Raw genomic sequence first — 20,667 nt, 5'->3', positions numbered from 1 at the left:
GGCTTAAAAGTTTCTTAAGCAGAGAAGAAAATGGTGGAAAGAAAAACAGGTAGGAGAAATATCTCCAAATGCTGAATGACAGTGAGTTAAAGAAATGCAGTTTTGATCATGCAGGCATAATGTTTAATATTGAATATATTAGGTACCAAAATTACCAAGATGGTCAATGAATGCAGGCAAGTAAATGTAACAACTATCAGGATTTGAATAGGCTATTGTGTAAGCATTTTGTGGGCTACTTTTAAAGAATGGCTTACGATTTATTCAACAGAAATGTTAATTGGGCTACATACAATAGAATTCATAATTACACCATGTCTTAATAGAGACTAAATTATATGATTAGGTCTATTAACTACACTGTCCAATCACACCCTTTTACAAAAACATGCCAATACCTAATGATGGGGTCAACCACACCTCCTCACTAAAGTACCTCAAAAAGTAAGTAAAGTAAGTAAAGTTTCTGTTCCTTCCTTGTTCTCTGACAGTTTTCCTGAATCACTCCTAAGCATGGACTCTTGATAGAAGATTTCAGGCTAAGTTAGAAGCTCTCAGAGTATTCTTAGAATGTTGAGAATAAGGCCCCTGGTCAATACAGGCCTCTAAAGAGAATGACATCTCTCTTAATGCTGGTCGACAGGCGGAGGAAGGAAAGGGGGATGATGACGGAAGGACAGGATAGATATAGGACAATGGGGAGGGAAGGGGAAGAAGGAACGGATTGAGGGGTTGATAAGGAAAAGGAAAAGGTTGAAAGTCCAGTATTAAAGCTCAGCAACACAAGAGGACAAAATCATCGGCCATTCACATGTGCACCAACTGGACAAAACCACTGACACAATTCCACGCAATATCAGACAGATTTAAGTACAAAAAGACAAAAAAAAAACATTCTGATATAATAAAGAATACAAAGAAGAAAGAAAAAACACAGAGCACAGAAGTGTGCCACATGTTTAAACACACACACACACACACACACGCGCGCACACACACACACACACACACACACACACACACACACACACACACACACACACACACACACACACACACACACACACACACACACACACACACACACACACACACACACACACACACACACACACACACACACACACACACACACACACACACACACACACACACACACACACACACACACACACACACACACACACACACACACACACACACACACACACACACACACACACACACACACACACACACACGGCCTGTGTTGTTTTAATTGGTTTCTAAGGGCTAGCTGTAATGCTCTTCCTGTCCCCTAGGAGAAGCCAGGCAGGAGATGATGGATGATGGAGGTCCAGGCAGCATCCAAGGCCAGTACTAGGACACTGCTGCACTACACTGAGAGACAACGCCAGACAGTGTGTGTGTGTGTGTGTGTGTGTGTGTGGGTGTGTCACTGTCTGTGAATGTGATTTTGAGAACACCGCACAAGCCACACATTGTTATTTTTATCTCTGATTTTAAACATTTTACATCTGAATGTAGGAGTGTGAGTGTGTGTGTGTGTGTGTGTGTGTGTGCATTTGCCTGTGGGAGCAGGAGTGGGTTTTTTTTGCTTGTGCGAGTGTGTTTCTGCATGTTTTCACAGACACAAAGTGTGTGTTTGCTTGTTGTGAAAGGAGAACTAATTAATCTTAGTGCACAATGTCAGTGCAGAGAAAAAATGCAGCACAATAAAAATAGCACTTTAACAGCCTAACAGCCAAATTCTTGGTCTAAAACCAATCATTTAGAGCTGAAAACATCAATTGCTGTGTTTGGAGAACAGTGCTTAGGTGCCAGAGTCATTAGTGGAACAGTACCCAACTGCACACTGTTGAACAACGTCAAATGGGCAGTAGCACACTTGGAAATGACACCAAATTGGTTCAACGCTTGCTGCTCTGAAAGCTCTGGATAGCTGTGTGTGTAATATCTGTCTGTATGTTGTGTGCATGTGTCCAGTGGTGTTTTTCTTCCCAGTCGAACACACATTCTCTGGTCCAAATGAAATTAACGGCTAATCCGCCAGCTGATGGCCACACAGCAACTAGCATGCTGCTAAATTGAACAAAGCAGCCTGAATAAAGCAAAAAGATTTTATTTAAAAAAACAAAAAAAAACAGGGCATCAAACAGGGAAAGAGGGATTTGTCCGAACGGATGGTAAGAAGTGGAGTAATATTCAATTTGTGTGGTGTGTGTGATGCTCCTTGGGAGAACTAAAGGATGAAATGGCAGGAGAAAAGGGAGAGATTTTCTTTGTCGCCTGCGGATGTTCTTTTGGCATTAAATGTCACACTGTAAATGTCAAAGGTGGAGAGGAGAGGTGAGTCTGGCAGCGTGGCTCGGTGATAATGCCTCCTCCAGTGTCTCTATCTTCCTCTATTCTTCTTTGTCTCTTCTATGTTCTCAAACCTGCAGTGTGTTTCTCTTCCTGCTGTTTTTGAAGCTCTTCTACGCCTGCTTTTTGACTGCCACCAACATCTTGCCCCGAGGCCAGGATTTACCCCTCAATATGCATGCAGGAGCACATGCTTGCATGCACACACACATCCCCACCTTCATACACCCCTCCATCTCTCTCATACATGCATGCACACAAAACCCAATTGCCTCTGTGCGCTTGTTTCAAAGAGATAACTGAAGCGAGCAAGAAGAGAGAGAGAGCATTAGCGAACAGATTTATCTATGTGCCAGTGCCCCAATTATCCAATATCTCCATTACGCATTCAGAGAGACGAACGAGTGTCACACAGGAAATGTACTGAGGGCTCCAGCCATACAAGTCTGCATCGCTGAAATGGGCATGCATTATACACCATACATATATTTCACACTCATTAAAATAGAGAGAAATGGGACTCGTTTTTGACTGAGATGATGATTCGTCTTTTTCGAGATAAAATTAAATTTAAAGGGGGAAAAAGCGTTAAAAGCTTGAAGAGGAGTGACGGAGAGATGAGAAAGAAGAAAAGAACGCAGAAGGACGAATGAGAATGAGCGAAAGGGTCAAACTTCAACACGTCTCACACAGCGGTGCGTGGCTCTCAAACCAGGCTCTGTGCACGTATGTGTGTGTCAGTCCCAGTGGTGAGCTGTAGGGACGGCGACCTGGGTCACAGTCAGACGAGGACCACCGCCACGGTTACCGGTGGCAACAGATGGGTACGCCATGGTGTTTAGGCGCCTTTGCTCACCCAGCCTGTCAGATGCACACATGCGCACGCACATTCTGCATCCATGGTGGGACAAAATTAGCACAATTCCACATTCTGTTTCTTTGTCACCTTCCTGCACGCACACACCAGACAATCACCCTCTCTGCCTCCTCAGGTGTAGGTGTGTGTGTGTGTGTGTGTGTGTAGCCATCATCTCTAATCATGTCAGTGTGTTCAGTCTTGGTGTGTGTGAACTGCCTCCTCCTGGCCGGCCCATCTGTGTTGTGGTTGCAGTCATGGTGATGGCTTCTAAGTTGTCAATCCTCCCTGCTGCCCCCCTCCTACGCCGTCTCCTTCACTCAGTGAGGCCAAACAATGACACAGCACAGGTAGAGATTTTTAATCTCTTCTTGTGGAAAACTTACTTTTACTAATGAGCTGACTTTAGCAATCCTAAATCTTTAGTTTCAAAGTTTGAGAGGTAATTGCAACCCTGCTACAAAGGGCATACTGTCACTTGAACACCGTCCCTTCTGACCCCTGCCCTTAAACCCCCCTCACTTGTTTGTTAGGAGGTTGAGTTGCTGGGAAACACATGCCAAAACAGCAGCTGAAGTGTCTGCTTTAACTTTAGCAGTGGTAAGACAAGAGTTTTTCTTTAACTTGGATTTACCAGCTCCGTGCAATGTTGATTTTAGAGTGGGCTGTTCTCGAGCCTCACAGACCTTGGGGTGTTAATGTGTGTGGCGACGGCGTCAGTTAAAATTTCTGGCAGAAAGGGATTAACCTCATGAGGTTCTATTTTTGAGAGCAGAAAAAAAATCTATTTCTGATTTAATTTTACCTTAAATAAGAATAGCAATATAGCCTTGCCTTGGAAAGTTATTCTTATACACCAACTGCAGTATGTTGTTGCATGTCGAGCACTTAACACTTTCAAGAGGTGTGTGTGTGTGTGTGTGTGTGTGTACTTACAGGTACATATGTGCAGTTAGGAATGTGTTGCTTAGCTTCAGGAGCATATTGAGCTGCTATATGGCGTAATGTGTTGAGCATGTGTTGTTACGATCCCGCCAGCTTACCTTGATGATCTTGGGGTGTGCGCAGCGGCTGTTTCCTGTGGTGGCATGCATCCAGGTGTTCTCTGGAGGAGTGCACTCCTGCCTCAGGGAGCATTTCTTCTCCTGGACACACCAGCCGCACTCAAACCTGGGGTTTGCCTTCAGACACATCCCGCAGCTGTCCCTCAGAGCGTAGCACTTATACAGGTGGGCTGGTGGGGAAGAAAGGGACAGAAAATTCAGTAATAAGAAGTTATTAATGTGTGGAATGAGGCTAGGGAGAGAATATAGTAACTAACATCAATATAGTTTGTGTTGAATCATGACAGACACGCTAACTAAGCAGACAAACAACCAGAGGGGTAGAAAAAAATCAAGAAAGTTTCCCAACTTCCACACAAAATTTCCAAAACTTCCTCAATGTCATTGAAATTAAGTTGAGTTAAGGCACTATTTCCCAAAGGCCTCAGGAATTGTACAGCAGATCTTTTTTTCTCTCTCTCTGCTATTCCATCCCCAAATCCCATTGGTCATGGAGCAGCTTTAAAGCAACCCTGTACCAATTACTGGCTGCTAAACGGCTCCTCACTAATTACATTAACATATCAGTATTTAAGACAAGTGAGCATCGCTCACACTCCACCAGATGATTATCATGATTGAGAAATAGGAGGCTGGCGGTGGAGAGAGGTAGACGTCTCTGGGCTGCAGGTCGCCTCCGGATGTACTTCAAGAGATTTACACTTGAGATAAGATGCGTTGCATAGACACTGATGTATGCTGCTGATATCGTGCAGTGTCAATACTGCTGCATCTAACAGATGCCGTTTAGAAACACTTTGTCTCTGGAAGAACCATTGACTGTTATGTTGCTCCATGAATATAAATACCCTATTATTGTGGATTTTACTGGGGCCCCTATGTTCATACACATGTGTCTGGTATACGTTACAAACACATCCATATAACCATCAGTCAGAGCCAGCAGACTGAGAAATATGTGAAATCTGAGACTTCAACAGCTTGCTTGGTACATTTCCACTACAGGGACATCAATAAATGGAACAAAGCGACTCTATGGTGTTACCTTACATTACTGACAAATGGCAATGATCACTGCTTCACAGACTTTAGAGATTTAACATCTTCTAATCTGAAATACCACACAAAATACCATCTCCTCGCTGCGTCTTTAACCATCAAAGACTAACAAACAAGACCAGACAATGCAGCTCCCTCTGTTGTATAAAACTCCTTGAGCATGTCATCAACAGGCCGTATCGAACGCAGTGGTAGCTGCAGATGATGTTACTTTACCTCACAGCAGGAGAATAATGTTACAGACCCCCACTGTGCTGTACAGGCCACAATAATTATGGAGACAGCACTATAAAGAATGTCCTACTAGTAATTATATCCAACAGACATGATCTCATTGTCTTCTCCCACAGTGGTACATGGAGTATGTGTATGTGTTTAATCATTACCCTCTCTGTCCTTTGTCTGCAGGGCGAGGTACGGTTATTGTACATACTATAATACTGTAGATGTATATACTGTATAATATTGCATGCATTGTTTATAATAACACCTGTCAACCCAAGTGAGCACATCTGAAACCTGGAACAATAGGGGTGTAATAATACATCCTTTTTGCAAGATATTTTATGATACATAAATGTGACAATATGGATTGTGGTGCTGAAAAATGAGTTATGAATAAGCTTTATCAGTTGATCGTGCTCATCATTTTTACCTAACTAAGGTGTGTGCAGATAACACAGATTTTTATATCGATTTTTAACAAATAGTTAAAAAATAACTATAACAATAACACCATTCCAGCCCTTATCAACAGTTTGACTGAACTATCTTACCTCAGTTTGTCAAAATACTTTTCCAAGGTCAGGAATGAAACTGAAAGCTGAGGAACAACCATTCTCAGTTTGTGATTGTCAGTGACAGAAATCAATTATTAATCAATGTTTTAGTGCAGGGAAAGTAACAATACATTGAGCTGCCTTCTGAACCACATTGTGATGGATGAATCTTGCCTAGATTTTTTACTGTTGGTGTAAAATTTCAACTTGTTTCGTCTATCGGCCAAGTCACTTTGCATCATGCAAAAACTGTAGATGCCCAATGTTGTTCAACAGATTAAAATGTAACACTCCATTGAAGAGAGAATGTCTGTCTGAGTTGATCATTTTTACACTAGTTTACCTGTCAATCTGCTCCCTTTACTGCTGTGACCTGCTAATACTACTTATATGCTATCCATTAGCAATGACAAAAGAGTCTCTTGGGGTAAAGCAGTGCCTCTACAGACATAATTATTAGTCTATATATGTATTAGTGGACACAAATGACCTGGACCTGTATTCACAAAGCCTAAGCAAAGGCTAAAAGTAGCTTCTAAATTGCTGATTTAGGAGTAACCAGTTCTAAGTTTAGGACTCCTACACTTATTTTGGTAGTATTTCATGAAGCATGTTAGCACTAAAACCAGCTTCTATCTGTGAAAAGTTAGAAGTAGTCTAAAGGATTTCTACGTCACCAAGAGCAAATCACAAACAATCCTAAAATGGCTGCTGCCGGTGACCCGTCTCGTAATCACATAGACATCAAAACGTTTTGTCAATACCGCTCCTGATGTACAGTATGTGCTCTGCTTGTGGAGTTTAAGTATCAAATGGGATCTTAACAGATGCAACAGATGCATGAATGCAAACAGTTCAATTGTGCACCATTGCAGTATTTGTCTTCGTACACACACAGACACAGACACAGACACACACACACACACACACACACACAAACAAACACACACACACACACACACACAGACACAGACACAGACACACACACACACACACACACACACACACACACACACACACACACACACACACACACACACACACACACACACACAGTAACACAGTATAGGAGCCCCTTACAGAACAAGAATATCAGTTGCAAAGGGTGGGCTGGCCAAGGGATATTGGTCACAATATAAATTATTAACTGTGTAGCTGGAGCTAGATTTTTTTGGTCACAAAGCTACTGTATATATACACAGGAAGTCCCTGCAGGTCTCAGGCTATATTTTCGTTGAGATGCTGTATCAGCCATGAATCAGCAAAGGTTTTTTAAAAAATCCTGACAAATCAACACAATGTTTGAAACGGGATAGATTGTCTATAGAGCCTGATCAATATACCAATTGACCAGTATAATTGGTCAATATTGACCTATCAATGCAATGGCATATCGGTTTGGATCAGTAGCAACATATTTGTTATCTGATATGGGGCAATATAAAAACTTTTTTTTACATAATGTATAAAACAAAAAACGACGCGGTGACTCTGAAGTGGTGATAGCTTTTGATTTGATTTGATTTAAACTTGCATAGTCATACTGGTGAAATCCACACAGAAAAGGTTTATTTTCATTGCAGCTCAAAAATGCATTTAATTGGTGGCCACATCGGTTATTTTCAGTTTTGCCCCTCTAAAAATCAGTATTGGTTTCAAGCTCAAAAATACCTCATTGGCTGTCATGTCTCAAAAATAATAACAAAAATACTAAAAGTAATAATAATAATATAGCTTACAATGTGAAATTGGAAACTTTGACTTAAAAATCAGAGCAAAAGCAGGATACCCAGAAGGCAAACAGTAAGGTCAAACAAAAGGGAACCAAAACCAAGGTAAAATTAAAGAAAAATTACAATAATAACATGCAAATAAAAACACACACACAAAAAAAAAAGCAATAAAATGTGTGATACTAGAAAATTTACCTTTGATGTTGTAGGGGTTGTCGATGACAAAGTTTCCGTTCCAAACCACAGACAAATCCACCGGCAGGTCGCTGATGTCGTTGCCCTCATAGGTATACTGAAACACAAACAAACACATCCAGATTAGCATTCAGAGTCACGTATCAGTACCTCAGACAATAATTTCCTTACAACAATAACATCATTGTATTACACTCGCAGTCTTTTAATAAAATGTTAAATTAGTAAAAGAGAAAAAAAAATATCAATAGCAAGAGGAAGCTCAGTTCAGCTCGCGGCTGCTATAGTAATGTCATACCCTGCAGTGCTCACACAGTTGAAAGGCCATAAAAATGACTGATGAGAGACAGGCTATATTGTGATTTTAACACGCAGCACATCCGCCGCTGCCTGGCAGAGCGCAGAGTTGATTAAGAGATTGGAATCCCCATCACTGTATGACTCATTCCATTCCAGTGATGAATGAAAAGCCTAATATATCTCCAACAATAATATTCTCATCTAATTTCATTTTTGCATCCTGAACTAATAAGAGTTGAAATGTAATTGACTCGTCGTCGGCATAATCAGTTTTATGGAATCGCTTTAAATGAGACAACAGGCTTCAAAAGCGGACGATGTGATGGCGGTGTGTTAACTGAAGGGATAACAGAGAAAGGGCTCCTGAGAGACCACTCCCAACAAATAAATTATCAACGACGATTATCGCCTGCAAATAAAATGCAGCTTTAGAAGTTACATCGCCTCCCCAATCCCCCCTCGCAGACACAGAGCAGCCAAACACTGAGGTAAACACACAATCATCTGAAAATACTCATTCATCAACAACTCCTCTGCCCCCAATCTGAGACACATGTTGCATTATTAACCACTCCATTCATTAGCTGCTTTTGATACAACATAAAACAGATGCTAGATAGCGAGAGAGTGTGAGCTGGTACGACTGGAGATAGGCCGTATTAACCTCATGCCTTCGTCAGTCAAAGTGTGCCCAGTCACTCTCACTAGCACTGGTATGGTCACTATCTCTGATGGCCTCGGGCTGAGAGATAGCAGGACTATTCTCTTCTAGTGGAGTGGTGATAAAATCCAATGTGAAAGCCCCAAGCCCGCGGCTATGGGGCCCCTCACAGATTGAATCTAGCTACAACTTCGCCATTATGTGATATCACCCACTCCAATGAGATACTGAGAGATTTATCTTGACATCTGTAATAATAATAGTGAATTGGGATGTATTTGAGGGGGGAGAAGTACCAAGAAATGTGCATAGAGAAGATAAGAAAATGAGAGGACACAGCAATGTCACAATGTGTGAATGGCTGATTAATTCATTTTTTCACTTTTTGCGATTGGATGATTTACATTCAGACAGCCCTGAAGGCGGAGATGCTGATATCCAAATGAAGGGAGATGGCTCCACGTGTCTCAGAAGAACTACTACTTTGCTCTTGGAGTTTATTTTAAGGGGGATTCTTTCAAAATGTTTTTCAGGCACATTTTTGGGGCTCTGGTTTATTTAGTAGCCATGAACTATTGAAGAGGAAACTTTTACCCCTGTGTAACTCCACCTGGGAACTGGCCTGCAGAACACCCAACTATAAAACTTTTACAAGAAAGTTACTGTAAATAAATAAAAATAAAATATCCGTCTTTAGACTTTAGCAACGCTGCACTATCAGGGTTCCCACTCTTTTCTTGAGATCGCTTTCCAAGACATTTCCAGTGATGATTTGCAGGCAAAACAAGGTAGCAAGCATGTCAACAACAGTAACTGAACCAAACGTACCAACGTCGAAGAAGTTCATTCTCAGATACTTTTTTCCAGGACATTTAACTTTTTATCTAATTTTCGAACTGTTTCCATGACTGGAAATCTGGTCAACTTTTGTCCAGGTTTCCCTACTATAACTATAGCTTCATAGAGCTAAAACAATTACTTGATTAAAATAAAGGTTGAGCGACAAAAAGGTAATTGATATTGATATTTGATTCATCTTTTCGATTTTTCAGTTGTTATTTCAGTTTGCAATAATAAACAGTGAACATCTCCCAGATTCCTGCGTCTCAAATGGGAGGATTTGCTGCATCTCTTTGACAAATACAGTATATAAGTAAACTGAATACCACTGGGTTTAGGTCAGGCGTTTGAAGAAATCACAATGGGCTCTGGGTAGTTGCGGTGGAGGTTGTTTTTCTACAATTATTATTAATTTTACAGTAAATTAAAAGAAATACTGATAAATGATCCTTTGTTGCAGCCCAAAATTGTCATGACTTTTTTAGTGAGAGAGGTGCCTTCTCCTTAAAGGCCAGTGCTATGGTATCTTAGGCCAAACCATACATCATGAATGCTAAAGTTACTGCAGTGAGGTCGTATAGAACGGGGAAGGGGAGGTTGATGGTGGCAGGAAAAGGACAATCTGAAAAGCAACAATAATACTGGACAGAGTGCAGAAATAAAAGAGGGGAGATGCGACAAGTGATGTTGAAAAGGCTGGAAAATGTTTGAGATGGCTGATGGATCAGAAAGACAGAAAGGGAGTGATCTGGAGACCAGTGGAGTGCAGGGAGAGAGAAAAAAAGATGGTGAAAAGAAGGATGAAGGAAGTGGGTAAGGAAAGAGGTGGAGAGAGGATAATACAACAGCGAGGGTGAAGGAGAAATAGCGAGGGCGAGATGGATAGAGAGAGGTGATTGTGTGTTATTCTGTGGACACCATTCATTTACACATGGAATAAGAGGCCGAGGCTGGCCTGTAAGCGCCTGAGCCGGTGGGGGCTAAAGTGAAATTGGCATTTTCAATTTGTTCCCTGACATGTCTGCCTTGGTCTTTTCACACATTCCTCTGCCTCACCCTCTCTCGCAATCCTCCTTTCCGCCCCCTCCTTTTCCTCTCTTTCTCACTCTCTCCCTCTCATTATTCCTTCCTTCTACCTCTTTACAAACCTCCTCCCCCATCAATCTCCGTCCGACTTTCTCTTCCCTACCTCCTTTCCCCAGAACGCCCACAGTCAAACAAGGAAATATGGAGCAGATTCCTTTATCGCATATACCAAACATGTCCAGAGAAACACATGTGCACACTGTACTATAAATATGCATTCTGCACACGGGACAGTTTCCAAGAGACGGATGCCAGCGAATGCATCAAAGACGGATCGCACGGTCTATACAGGAAATAAAAAATGATAAATAAAAACACATGAAAGCGCAGGAAGATAAGACGCTCACACAACACATGTTTTGGAAGTCAGCTATTATTTCTCTCCGCTGAAGTCCGAGCATATGAACTTCTTCAATCTTTTCCCGCCCTCTCTCCCTTTCTCTTTCCTTCCTTCCTTCCTTCCTTCCTTCCTTCCTTTTCTCTTTCTCCCCCAAGGAGACCACCCAGCCTGCCTGGGAACAAGAGCACTTCCTCACCGGGTAGAGATGGCGAGAAATTATGAGTTTGTTTGAGTGTGTATGCAAGACAATGAGAGAGAAGGAAATGGAAGAGGGGAAAGAACAAGCACAGGGACGCTGCACTGAGAACATGTGGATGTGGGGAGAGATAGGGTAAAAGAAAGGCAGCAAGAGGGAGATAAAGAGAGAAAGTGAGGGGAGGAAAACAGATGAGACAGATGAGATAAAACAGAATGAAAGACAGAGAAGCAAGAGGGATAGAGATGGTAAGGGAGTGAGAGATAAAAAAGAGGGGCGGAATCCAGCTTTATATTTGGAAAATGCTCAAGCTGCTGAAGGCGTTTCAAAATATTCACTTGACAATCAGACTCACTCTGTCATGAGGACATTAGACAACAGGTGGCTTCACACATTCACGGGTTTGTCTCAAAGAAGTGACCAAAGTGGTTCAAAAGTGAAAGTGGTCAGAACCTAAACAGCAGCAGCAATGAAGCTCAATTAAGCTTTATTCTAAATAAACATTGAACTCGTTAAGAGAAAACTTTTGCTAATTGTTGGCCAGAATGTCAAGATGTGAACTATGCCAGCTCATATAAAATGTTGGACAGCCTCTCCCAGCCCAGGAGGCCACAGAAGCCAAAACCACAGCTAAAAGTTCCTCGGGTGGCAACCCGCAAGACGGGACATTGAAATATTATTTGGGCATTTTTGCCTATTTGGGCAGAAGAGAGGCAGCTAGTGAGTATGTGCAGTATTGAATGGGCTGGTTGTTTTCCCACATTCCATATGCCTTCAATCATCCTGTCTCAAACCTCCCATTTTTCAGCATCCAGTATTGGACGGATGTCAGCACAGTCTAGCCATCATTTCACAGACATGTAATGTCAGACAATGGGAGTTTAAAGAGACAGTTCACCCAGAAATCAAAAATAAATGTTTTTTTCTTTTACCTGTAATGCTATTTATCAATCTAGATTATTTTTTCCTGTAGGTTGCTGCGATGTCTCTTTTCAGAAACCATGACCCAGTGACTCAAGATGATCCACAGACAGTTTCATGTAGCAACTATACTAGAAAGACAATAGTTACCGGTACTTAGTATCACAAGCTAAGTCCCTTGTAGTTTCAATATATTGGAGAAAAGACTGACATCTCTCTCTGCAACTAACACCAAAAACAATCTAGACTGGTAAACAGCTTTACAGGTAGGAGAAAAACATATATAATTTGATTCTGGGGTGAACCGTGAGCTATTTTCTTCATGTTATTCACCCTCAAATATCTTCTAAGTTGTATATTGTATCCATTTCTCTATTTCAGTGTTGTTAACTATGTCTTTTCTCGCTGCTCTGTTATATCCCCTCAGGGCTGCAGCCAGGCCACAGTAAAGGACACGAGGTCAAGCTTCCTTCCACTTCTATCCCCGCTTCTCTGATGACTGGCCAATCAGAGCATGGCTTGATCCCCCTCTGGATCACATGAAAAGGGCCAATTCCGCTGATAGAGAAATAGATGATAGATGTGTGTGGACCTCTTAACCCCTGCTTTACACCCTGACACGTCCTCTCCCTGAAAAGCTGCACCACACACACACTGGAGGTATGGAGGTGCTGACAGCTAAAACAACACTGCCTGCCCTCTATCCTTTTTTAAAAAGCCCCATGCTACAGGTATGTGTCTGTGTTTGCACATCCATCCTCAAAGGGAGCTGTACTGGTATGTTGAGAGGGGAAGCTGGGATCTGCTTCACTCAACAACAACATGAATATTTAGTTTGGGAGACGTGTGTATGTGCATGTATGTGTGTTTAATGGGCAGTAGAGGATGGGGGAAGCATAGGAAAGGTTAGGTTATGATCCAAAGCTCATCTCCTTTCATTGCACCAAAGGCTTATTAAACTTTCATACTGAACCAGCATTGTTGCACAATACGCAGTTCAGGGAATACACACATGCAGCCTGGTACATGGTTTATTCACTGCACAGCAGATTCCAATATGAAAATGCAAACATTAAGCACGTTACTCTCAAAAGGTCAGGATTTGCATGTGTAAAGGGGAGGGAAAAATTGAAATAGAGACAAAAAAATGACTATGTTCTGCATTCAGTAATTTAATCCCAATATTTGCAACAGTATCCAATGATGGTAACACTCCTTTTGTCGACAGCCTTTGACCCAAGGAGACGTGGGAGAACCAAAAGCAGACTAAAAGTGAGTGGAAAGAGAAAAAAAGAGATACACCTTCCGATTAACTTTATTTTGTTATGATGCAAACTGGCCAAAGATGGACGTCATGACAGCTTGCCACAAGTGAAGCCAAACATCTCAATCTCACCCTGGTGGCTGACTGCAGTATAGGTCATAATAGTTGATGGGAAATGAGCCAAACTAAAAATGGGGGTGTAACAGCTTGATTGACAGCTGAAACTTACCCTTAACCTTAATACTGCGATACTGTAGCTCCACCACCTCATCACTACTGCGCAAACTCTGGCTCCAAATGAAGTCGCTAGCACAACATGGCAGCAGCTATATCCGGGCTATTTTGACTTTGATTGTTGTACAGTGGAAGGAAGTGGAGACAATTTTTTGTCTTTATATACTGACTATGAGTTAAATAAAGAATAGACACTTTAGCAAGAAGAGTGACAAACAAGAAACAAGAAGAAGAAACGGCGAATGGCGAAGGAGGCCAAATAAATCCCCAAAAGTGTGAAATGATCGTGTAAAGATTAAGGAAATAAAAGAAGGAAGAGGATGATATCGGAGCAGAAAACTGCCGATGCAAAGCAGCTGGGCCTCTGTCATTGAAAACTGAAGGAGGGAGGCAAGGATAGATGGATGAAGAAGGAATGGTGAAGGAAGGCGGGTATGAGGTAACAACGGGTACCTTCTGTGAGGGTCACAGCCTGATAATTAGTCATTTTGAAGGCGTGTACAAGCTGGACGGCTAAAAATATCAAACTAGCCCAGGGCAAGCCCATACCTGGGATAGAATACGCTGCTCCCTTCCTCTGTCCTCCTTCCGCAGCTCTCTCAAGGTGACAACGCCAGTTATAAAAAATTATGACCTGACAAAACACATCTTTCAATCCAGATTATTCTAGATTTAAAATAGTTTTGTGACGCAGTTTTAACAGAAGTCACATACGGACGGTACAGAAGAAAAGTACAGGACAGAGACTGAATGTTGGCCCATGTAAAATGTGTTTTTCTACAGCAAACCGTGTATGTCAACGTGTAGATGTATATACACACACACACACACACACACACACACAACTTCCTAGCAGATAGGGCTTCCTAATCAAGGATCAAGTGGTAATCCTTCCTATAGCTTAGCTTGTGTGTGTATGTACTGTACGTGTGGGGTCAGGCGGCGTGGAATCAGCCCCTGCTCATAATAGGGGCCTGTTAGCCAGTGCTAATCGCTAATGCTAACAGGATTGGAGGACATGGCCGGACCCAGTTACCCAGCTTATCTCTTGGACCCGCACACACACAAACACACACGAGTACATATACACGCTCGCACACATACTTTACTTCATTGATGGAAAGAAAAGGAGAGAGGGGATGGGGAGAAAAGTGCTGGCTTGAGGGAAAAATAATGCTGCCATAGCCAGTGTTTCTTATTTTTCCAGCCTCCGTATTAAGCTAGTGTAAGCTTACTACACTTCTCCCCGGACAAAAGGCTGATTTCTGGTCGTTTGCAGAAACGTCCATATTTTCTATATCCTCACCCTTTTTCCACTCCGTCAACTCATGCCATTGTTCGCGTGGCCATTTTCGCAAACTCCACCGCTCTGTCACACAACTGTTTTTTTTATTTTTTATTTGCAGGCCACCAACCACCTACATCTATTAACTCAAACGCATGAGTGCAGTACATCTCCATCTAGGAAGCAGCAGTTTGTGCAACACAACACATGCAAAGATTTTACCCCTGACTGTGGGCTTCTGGTGTGGAGTTGCAATGTATCTTTCTTTGCTGGCGAAGTTGCCTATTGTTGCTCATGCCATCTGATCAATTTATATTTATATTGCAAACACAGAGATTCTGCCACTTCTAAAAGGTGTGACAGATCACACTGTGTGTGCCAGGGGACTTACAGGAAGATCTACCCATCCCTAGTATTACATAAACTCCCTAATTAACATCACCTGGCAAGTTGGAGTTATTAATAAAAGGGATACCTTGCACCTTTATTTTATTCTCAGACACTTTAATTTACTAATTATGAAGCTGCTGTCACTGCCCTTATGTCAACGTGTTGTTAAACTGCTATTTTTGTGTGCTGTCAAGTCGGTGAAGAGGTTTCTTCGTTGGCTTGTTTCTATTTGAATGTGTGTCCCCATGAATATTATTTGTTAAGTTATCTGGAAATGAAACTTGGTTAAATCACTGCTGATAGTAGGGCTGGGCGACATGGTCAAAATCTTCTATCCCAATATAAGTTATTTCATATCTCAATCATGATATATATCACAATATATAATGTTTTCTGGTTATTTGGTTAATAACTTGTCGATATGAAATAACTAAAGCCTATTTTTTGATGTTGCATACTCATAGCACATCTATGGTCTTCTCAAGCTTTGACCCACCTGCAAGGATCAGAACGTAAAGCGTAATCTAAATAACATAACCTTGCTGTTTTTTTACACTGCAATAAAACATTACAGAAAAATATATACAATAAACATTTTTACATTGTTCAGGTGATAAATATTGTCATATCGCCCAGCCCTAGTGCTTGTTATTATCAATAGTTAGACAGTGTAATTTTGTATCACTGTGTCTTGCTATTTGTTTTTATAATGATATGATGCCAATGAAATATAATAAATCATTGTATTGAATTATTGCCCACCTCAATATCAATCAAGTCCGCAGTACCATATGCAGATGAAAAGGCTGCAGATTAACATGCAGTGAGTCAGGTTTAAGATGTCTGGTAATATTTGGATGTAAAATAGCCCCACATGCATTCAGACAGAGAGACATGGAGGCAGGCAGAGGTCTTCCCTCTGGTTTAACCACCTTCTCTCTACTCCTCTCTTCTCATCAGCCTAATAGCGCAGGACTCTTGCTATAACAATCTGCCTTCCTCCTCTATCAATCCATCACAAAGAAACTGAACACATTGGAGGGTGGAGCCCTGCTGTAAGAGAGAGAGCAGATCTAGAGTAAAGGTTACAGATTGCACAGATACAAGGAGAGAGACAGAAATGAGAAATGGATGACGAAAGTGAGGTGGAGGGTGGGTGGAGAAGCTGGCATATGCTGATAGCTGAGCAGCAATTAATTCTTATTTATCCAGGACAGGAGCGTGGGAGCTCCGCTCTTCACCTGTCAGACAGGAGGAGAGGCAGCCAGCCAGCCGGCCAATGACGGGAGAGAGATGAAGAGGAAGGAGGAGGCTGGAGAGGAGGAGAAGAAGATGGAGACAGGTAGATGACTGGGAGAGAGGGAGGGGCATGATGGAGAAGGAAGGAATGCCTTCTCTTGCTTCCTTGCTTCAATTTCAGCTGCTTCGTAGATGGATGGAAGAGCAGTGAGTGTAAACAGGAACAGACTGCTACAGAGTAAATGTGTAAATTTATGTGAGTATGCACAATACACAGAACCTCATTAAATCCTCACAATCTTCTTGACACAAACATTGTAGTGCCCCAAAATTAAAATGGGATCAGTGTTGTCTGGGGGTATCACATGATTTGGGAACAAAGTAATGGAACGAGAAAGGTCCTCAATCTGCAGCTCTCCAAAAATAAAATCCAGTGAATTTCTCGTGCACTTTCAATCCCGTCGCACACTGAACACACACACATCCACACACACAGTCTGCAAGCCAATTAAAACAGAGTCAGTGTGTGCTGTGGCTGACTGCGGTGGCAGGTCTAGTGTTTATATCTCATTAAGCTGTGCCAGGCCATGCCAGACCAGGCTGTACCATGCTCCGCTGCACCTACCCTCCACCGACCAGCGCCAAGGCCCTCATTAGCCTCGTCTCTGCCACTTTTAGAACTGTGTTGCGAATGTATGTGTACGTAGTAAAAATGACAGATTTTTTTTCTTTATAATTTACAATTTTATAGTTTTTACAGTCAGTTACATCTTTTAACAAATCCCATAAAATCCAGGAAAGTCTTCAAAAAGTCGAAAAGTTCGAATCAGCGCTGTGCTCACACCACGGGGTGTGTGACACTATTAGACCAGTGTGGTTTGTGTTAACCACTTTCCCTGCAGACATGTTTGGCCTCTTCTCTAGACCTCTATTTGCTCCATCTATCAATCCATTCATCTATCTATCCATCTTTCTTGTCCGCATCCTTCTCTCATTTCCCATCGGAGAGGGAGCAGAGTATTTGTCCTCTCTCTCCTCCAAACTCTCCCTCTGTACGGTCTCACTGCACACATCCTCTCCCTCCTCCTCATCCATCTCACTCTCTCTTTCTCGTGGTATCTCCGCCTCCAAACTTCCTTGCCTTTCTTTCACTTTCCTTTCTCATCCTGCTCTCCTTCTCTCTGTTCCTTTCCTCCAAATCTGTATGGCTGCTTTCCCCTTCTGCTGTCTTCCTGCGTGTGTATGTGTGTGTATGTAGCTCACACACACACACACACACACACAGGAGCGTCGGTCTCTGCTGCCCGACTGCAATTCATCATCATTTTATCTGCCTTAATTGGATGCCATCAGGACCCCTGATACTTCCCATTTCTCCTTTAACAAACAGCTGCTCTCTCGGCACACAGAAGAATAACACACAGACGCACACCCTATCCCAAACTAGATTTTCTCCTGCTGCCCCTGTGTCTGCTTTTTTTCCTCACTGGTGAAGGAGTGAGGGAAAGAGGGTGATGGAGTGGCCGAGTGGTTTATCAGACGGAAGGTAATGGTGTAAGGCCCGCGCTGATATTATCTGTCCGCTCATTCCTGCCCTCCAGGGAGAAACAAGAAAGAGGGATAAAGAGGGAGAGAGAGAAGGAAAATGGAGACACTGAAGTACAAATGGGCAAAGAGCTAAGAACAGCGAGAGATAAAGGAACCAAGAAAGGAAAAGTCTCAAATAGTTCAATTCTCTTTTCTCGACCCCGGCCCTCAGACGACGCCCAGCTGCGCTCCGTCAGACTCACTGACCCAAGAGTGCGTCATTTGTAGCGCACGCATTGTGTGTACATGTGTTTATTTGCTCCTGTGGCCCCTCTGGCACTCTGAGAACAACTCCCCAGCCCACAGCTCAGCATCCTATTGGCCTTTCCACCTTCACCTAAGCCTCAGATTGGCCCAAACACACCAGGAAGCTGCCGGGACCGGGTCAGATATCCGGAAGGGACCGATGTAGACACCAGCTTGTTGTTTTGGTTGCTGCTGACCGGAGTTAACTGCTACCATAAGGCCTGGCGGATGGCTCCGTATGTGTCAGTGGTAATGTGGGCTTGTTTGGCACTAAGAAATACGGAGAGGACTCTTTTTACAAAATGATCAGCGTTTTTCTCCAATTAACGTGCTATAGGACCTTGGACAATCTGCCATTTCATCAACTTTCACAGGTTCCAAAAATGTTGAATTATGTTTGGCTCAGTACCCAACTTCAAAAGTGAGAAAGAGAAAGTCTGTGAGAAACCATATTTTTTTCTTTTGAAAGTTCAGCACAGCAAAAAAATTAGAGTTTTGAGCACATTTAAAACAATTACCCCACACATATGATTCATCAAACTCTTGAAAATTAGTCTTGGATATTATGTCTCTGCTTCCAAAACCCAACCTTTCTCCAATACTGCATTCTTTCTCATGTCTTGTGATACGCTTGCTCTTTCCCCTTTGGGATCAGTTGGTATGTGCTGTAACCTTATACAGAAATACCATAGCATCAATATTCCCCCCTCATAAGAAGATATAGATAGTCAATATCCAACAAGGTTAGTATGGAGCAGTGTTACACTATCGTATATCATATGTGTCACATATACAGTAGGTTATTGACAGCCTCCTGTTAGGCGATACTATATAAGTATGTTGAGTTATTACGGTCACTGTAAAAGGAATAAAGTATGGGAAACTAGAGTTTAAACATGATCGGCCGGTAGATATCTTGAATATCCTGTGGGTAGTTATCTTCTTTTGGATAGTGTGATGATATTGTATGAAAAAGAGGAGAAAGAGTTTTGCCCTCAGGGGAGACTTTTGAGCTGATTTTCTCCCTCACACCTCTTTTTCTCCCCCCTCTGTTCTCTTCAATATCACTCTCCCTCTCACTTTTCTTCATTCATCTCACCTGAAATTGTGTACTACACTCCAATTTCCCTAGTCTATCTTGGCTGGTCTCATCAACCTTTTTTTGTTGTTGCCGTTTTCACTATCTAGTATTAAGTCTCTGCCTGTGGTTTTTCCTCTATCCTTCTTTCCTCTGAATGTATCCTTTCTTCCGTCCTCTCCACCTCAAGGTGTTCTGTCCTCTCTCTTATTACTTTATAGAAATTCTCGCCACAGCTCTCATCTCTGCCCTTGTCCTCGTCTCTTCCTACAACAAGTGAGTGCGTCACTTTGACACAGTGGTAAACACTTATGTGTATCTCAAACACAAGGCTAAACTGTGGATAAGCACCCCTGTGTTTATCCCATTGATTAGCCAGCCCCCCCTCCAACAGTCTTCATGCAGTGCTAAAATGGATCTGCACAGCCAAACACACACATACACAGCTATCCTGGGATCCATAGCCTAAGGCGTATTGAAGGATGCACATGTGCACACACGCATAGACACTGATTAACCCCCATCCCCGTAGCTGTATGCCTACAAACCGAGGCAGCAGTGTGTACGCAGCATAAGAGATGAAGTCTATTTCTACTGCAGAGTCATACATGATTCATGGAGTTGGTGCTGAACACTGTCAAAGAGGGAACAAACATGGAGGGGTGCGCATGAAAAGTAGAGATATGAAGGTCTATAAACGGATAAACTAATATTTAAGATCCTCATTCTTTTGAAATACTGCTCCGGAGCTATAATAAGACTCTCATTCTAATAATTCATGACACATAATTACACTCATAAGCTCAGGCATGGATGAATTATGCCTTAATGGCAAGTGCATGCAGCTGGCACCTTTTTCCATCCTCTGAATCTAACTGCGGCCTGGTGTTGACTGGATGCACGCGCTGCATCAATATCTGACCACGCAGTCAAGTTGGCACAGCTAATTG

The 20,667-nt window shown here is 42.3% G+C and overlaps 1 protein-coding gene across 1 annotated transcript in view; it reads right to left on the bottom strand.

Moving 5' to 3' along the window:
- The window catches only part of LOC131968168 (plexin-A1-like), a 213,803-nt gene that overhangs the window by 48,111 nt on the left and 145,025 nt on the right, over positions 1-20,667 (bottom strand). The window contains exons 11-12 of the mRNA XM_059328924.1: positions 8,051-8,147; positions 4,264-4,454 (exon numbers count right to left, since the gene is read on the bottom strand). Coding sequence (XP_059184907.1) covers positions 4,264-4,454; positions 8,051-8,147 — 288 coding nt within the window. The remainder of the gene's footprint in view (positions 1-4,263; positions 4,455-8,050; positions 8,148-20,667) is intronic.

Source organism: Centropristis striata, chromosome 3 (assembly GCF_030273125.1).
Source record: "Centropristis striata isolate RG_2023a ecotype Rhode Island chromosome 3, C.striata_1.0, whole genome shotgun sequence".
In the NCBI taxonomy this organism is placed as follows: Eukaryota; Metazoa; Chordata; class Actinopteri; order Perciformes; family Serranidae; genus Centropristis; species Centropristis striata.
The sequence above is the reverse complement of the archived record's forward strand: the minus strand, read 5'-3'. Positions and strand labels throughout refer to the sequence as shown.